Raw genomic sequence first — 4,705 nt, forward strand, 5'->3', positions numbered from 1 at the left:
ATGAATTATTCGAACAGTCCATAATAAAAATGCAGCATGATATTGCACTCCAGGACGACGTATTGATCTCTAGCGTGAATAGGGTTTTAGTGTGCAATACGTTGATCACGTGTACACAAGACACATTCCTTAGAACAGAGTCAGTGGCAGCTTGTGTAGTTAGGTGTTTCAGGGCGTGATTTGCAGACAGGGCGTTAGCTCAGTGATGGGGTCGATCTGTACCCGAAGTGAGGATATGGGTGTGTCAAGTTATATGCCTTCGAAAATTCTTATTGGTAAGTGATTTTTGATATTGGCTTACTGCTGCAAACTGGATTTCATAGTGTTATGTTTCTATTTTAGATGATAAATGTTAAGTCTCTATCAAATGTTACGTGGTAAAGGTGTGTCTGTTTGTCATACTGAGTGACATGGTGTATATGCCATATCCACAGTGATTTTAGTTTAGTTAATGTGTTTACACATAGCTAGCTTCATACGTGTTTAGTCACCAAGGAGTTTATAACTAGTCCTACCTATCTTACTTGTTTATGATTTTCTCTGATTTCCGGAGATTTTGTATTTGTTTTTTATTATTATTGTTATTAGCATCTTAATAACATTATAATAATAATAAGTTAAATGATAATAGTGACAAAATGATATTAATATCATTTTAAAAATCTCGAAAATTCAAGGAATGGGGAAATCAGGTGTGGCCTACTACTTGACTCCTTATTGACTAAGCATTGGTGGAACTCTCTGTGAGCAACAGCATTCACAAAAAATACAGTGGATAGTACATGTACTCACGGCCAGTGAGTACATGGCATAACCCAAGGTCTACAACTTATGCCACAACAATCACTGAAGATGATAATCTCATTACATTATCAGGAAAGCTTTACATTTTTTTCTAATAACAACTAAAAAATACTACACATTACTAAAAAAGTTATCAAGTATCCCTACATTAAAGAGTCTACAATGTCTGAAATCACTCTCGTAAACAGCTGGTCTCAGTGGTGCAGGGAAGACTACCTTCCTCTACAAACTGAAGACTGGAAACGTGGCTCTTATGGAACCTACTGTTGGTAAGGTTATGTTGAACAGAAAATGTGTGGAAAAGATTATTTACACGTCATACACAAAAGAAAAGAGAATCCTAAACTGCTCGTAAAAAAGTCAACAAATACAAAAGTGAAACAACCACAACACAAAATGGAAAATCAAACAAAACGCAAAACGTTTTGTTTATCTCATCGCAGCCATATTGTGTTTCACCTTTTCACAATCGCTCTTATTTTATTCATTTCCGTGATGTGATTCCTTCTCATTTCGCCTTCTCCAGACTTCAACATCGAAACGGTCTCATACAGAAACTTCAGCTTCACGATGTGGGACATAGGAGGCCAGACAGTGACGCCGGAACTGTACAAATACCATGTGCATGAGATCGCTGCCATAATATACGTTGTGGACAGCAAGGCCTCGGATCGGTTGGATGAGGCGAGAAGGCAACTGGACATGGTGGTTGGTGATTTGGGTTGTTCGTTGTAGTTGGTATGGTTTCTTGATCTTTTTGTTGTTGTTGATGTTGTGTTTGTTTGTATCTCTGTCGCGTGAACCTCTCCTTTTGTATATTTCTTTTATGTATTTTTTATCATTAATTTGTTTGTCTCTTTGTCTACTTCACTTACTCTCTCTGTTTCTCTCTCAGTCACACTTCTCCTCTCTCTCTCTCTCTCTCTCTCTCTCTCACACACACACACACACACACACACACACACACACACACACACACACACACACACACACACACACACACACACACACACACACACACACACACACTTTCCATCTCTTCGGCATGTACGTTATATGTAATCGACAAATTAACCTTACATCATTACATAATTTCGCATTTACCAACTCATCATTTCATTTCAGTCCCTTAAATTTAGGGCATAATATTCGTGATAGTTTACAAGTATTCTCAGTTATTTAAAAAACGTGGTATTTTGTTGCTAGGCTCCGGTGGCACGAATGAATCTATTGACGGATCTTAAATCTGGTTGCGTTTTCTCTCTTTCTCTGCCACACACAAAATCTTTCTGTCTCTCTGTTTGTTTCTCTGTCTCTGTCCGTATGTACGTCTGTCTGTCTCTTTCTTTCCATCTGTGATATTATCTCTTGTCTCTCTTTTTTCACTATTTGTGTGTGTGTGTGTGTGTGTGTGTGTGTGTGTGTGTGTGTGTGTGTGTGTGTGTGTGTGTGTGTGTGTGTGTGTATGTGTTCTATGTGTGTGAGTAAAATAGATGTTAAATAGATGGAAAGCTGGATACATATATAGACAGACAGATTCATGAGAAAATGAATGTGAGTGACCTTATCGATTTACGTCTTATATTTCCTCCACAGCCTCAGAGTCATCATACTTATCCTATAGAGGGTTTACTTCAAGCAATTCGGAATGACTATTTAATTATCTCTTCACAGCTCAGCAACGACGAAATCTCCGGGATACCCCTGCTGGTGCTGGCCAACAAGCACGACCTCCCCGGGGCGACCTCAGTTGAGCTGCTTTGCGAGGCCCTGACCCTCCGCCACCAGACCCGACCTTGGCACATACAGCCCACCAGCGCCGTGACGTCACAGGGCATTGACGAGGGTATGGACTGGCTTCTTACTGAACTTACACGCAAGCCATCTATCTGATGCTTTGCTGGCTTAGAGGGACTGGCTTATTAGTTATTATTTTTTTCGATTGTTATGTATTTTTTGTTTTTATTTTTAGGTTAGGTTAGGTTATATTTGCTTAGGTTATGATAGAGCTGGCTTTTCAGGCCTATGATGGTGCTTATGAGATTTGCAATTGATTTGTAGTCTATGCTGCTGTGGTGTATACAAAAATACCATTGCTGAACTGTATAATAAAAATACATTCATGATCTTGTCTTATTCGGATTTTATTCCCATTTTATCAATTAGATTTCATTCTTCTCATTGTCTCTCTTAATAGATATTTGCAGAATCCTATGTGGGGAATCACACTCAGTCAGTAATCAAAAGATTTATTAATAGCGACACATCTAGAATTACAAGCGTTTGTTGGATGATTTATTATATCAAAAGTATTATTTACTGCAGAAAAATAGGGATAAATGAGAATAAATATTTTAATTTCAGTCCATTCATAGTTTTTAGTAGAGAACATTTCATTATCTACTGCACATCAGTATCAGCTAAATTTAACGGATATAAACTGCCGTTACAAAAAATATCCCTTTCATCTTATCCATCCATGTAGCGAAGGCATTGATCGGCAAACATTAAACAAAAAAGACTTGAAGAAATGTGAAAATATGGTAAAACCGCAACATAATTCAAGTTTCAACTCTCAAGTTTGTGACTGCATTTGTACTAAGCCCAGGACAAAAACGGTGCAATTACGTTTTTTTTTAAATATATTAGCAGAAAGAGAGAGAGAAACAAAAAAAGAAAATAAATAGGTGTCAGTGGTTTTCAAGTTCTTCCATTCTGTAGTATCCAACCATTATATATTTTTATGGTACTCTTAAGCTATGTTGATTTTTTCATATCAAATTCTCATCATTTATGATTATTGGAGTGGTGTAAATACTTATAGGGCAAGAGCAGTGCATGGAAAACCCCCAGTTAGTTCATATGTGAAATAATCTGTTGGAGAGGTCACGTGTAGCTGAATTCGGACTCTTTTTATGTTTAGATTGTTCTGTGGCCCCTAGAAAGAGACCCATAATACCACAATATTTTCTAATTTACTAATTACATGTTAATCTAAATCAGGGTTCTTCAAGTTTTTTTTCGTCACGACCTACTTTGATTTTGTACAATATTTGTCGTTGTTGTTATTGTTGTTGTTGTTATTATTGTTGTTGTTGTTGCTGTTATTATTATTGTCATATTAATGTATGCGAGTCACTGAAAATGAGCTTACTCCCCAATACTGGGTTGCAACCCGCACTCTGAAGAACCTTGGTTTATGCTCATGTGAATAGGTTTTGTATTCTACGGCAATAATTAAGACAAAAAGTCTCTAGTCCAAACAAACAAAAAATAGAAACGCATAGTCACCATAGCACCATTAGATCCCTCTGGCGTATCCCAACTCAAAGCCTTGTTGAATACGAAGGTTTGCCAATGGTACGTCTTGGCGGTACCTGCTCTGGTCCTGACGAAGGCCGAAGTGGCGGCGGGTGGCACAGCGGAGCGTCGCCTGTGGAAGAAAAACCTCGTTCTGTGTCGCCTGGAGGAGGTGGAGGAGGAGGAGGAGGAGGAGGAGGAGGAGGAGGAGGAGGAGGAGAGGAGGAGGAGGAGAGAAGAAGAAGAAGAAGAAGAAGAAGAAGAAGGAGGAGGACGAGGAGGAGAAGGAAGGTGGGTGAGGGGCTCTATCTCGGAAGGTTGGGGAGGGTAGGGCGGCAGAGAGGAGTAGGGAGGGGGCAGGTCGCAAGGTTGGAGCAGGAGGGGTGAGGAAGGGGCACTGCGACTCCAAGCAAGGTCCGTAGGCTTCAGTCCTAGATGCTGTGCCTTCGATGATCTGTGTTCAAAGGAGAGAATTGGAAAAAAAAAGCTTTGAATAGATAATCCAAAATTGCAACACAGAAAGAACAAACGTAACACATAAAACCACAAAATGAGACGACCTAATTAGACCCCCAGAAGTGAATACAACCCGACGCTTTAC

General features: G+C 39.2%; 1 protein-coding gene across 1 annotated transcript; it reads left to right on the plus strand.

The window, feature by feature from the left end:
• The first annotated feature begins 115 nt into the window (after positions 1-115).
• LOC119595332 (ADP-ribosylation factor-like) lies at positions 116-2,991 on the plus strand. Its single transcript, XM_037944485.1, has 4 exons — positions 116-275; positions 993-1,073; positions 1,331-1,512; positions 2,479-2,991. The coding sequence occupies exons 1-4, from the start codon at positions 206-208 to the stop codon at positions 2,695-2,697; spliced, it is 552 nt and encodes a 183-aa protein (XP_037800413.1). The 5' UTR covers positions 116-205; the 3' UTR covers positions 2,698-2,991.
• The last annotated feature ends 1,714 nt before the right edge of the window (positions 2,992-4,705 follow it).

Source organism: Penaeus monodon, chromosome 35 (genome assembly GCF_015228065.2).
Source record: "Penaeus monodon isolate SGIC_2016 chromosome 35, NSTDA_Pmon_1, whole genome shotgun sequence".
Classification (NCBI taxonomy): Eukaryota; Metazoa; Arthropoda; class Malacostraca; order Decapoda; family Penaeidae; genus Penaeus; species Penaeus monodon.

What these genes read in the sequence shown, in the direction of transcription:
- LOC119595332 (XM_037944485.1), top strand. Translation starts at nt 206, where the DNA reads ATGGGGTCGATCTGTACCCGAAGTGAGGATATGGGTGTGTCAAGTTAT. An exon ending in TCTTATGGAACCTACTGTTG is followed by an intron (nt 1,074 to 1,330) that starts GTAAGGTTATGT and finishes CGCCTTCTCCAG; the next exon opens with ACTTCAACATCGAAACGGTC. An exon ending in GAAGGCAACTGGACATGGTG is followed by an intron (nt 1,513 to 2,478) that starts GTTGGTGATTTG and finishes ATCTCTTCACAG; the next exon opens with CTCAGCAACGACGAAATCTC.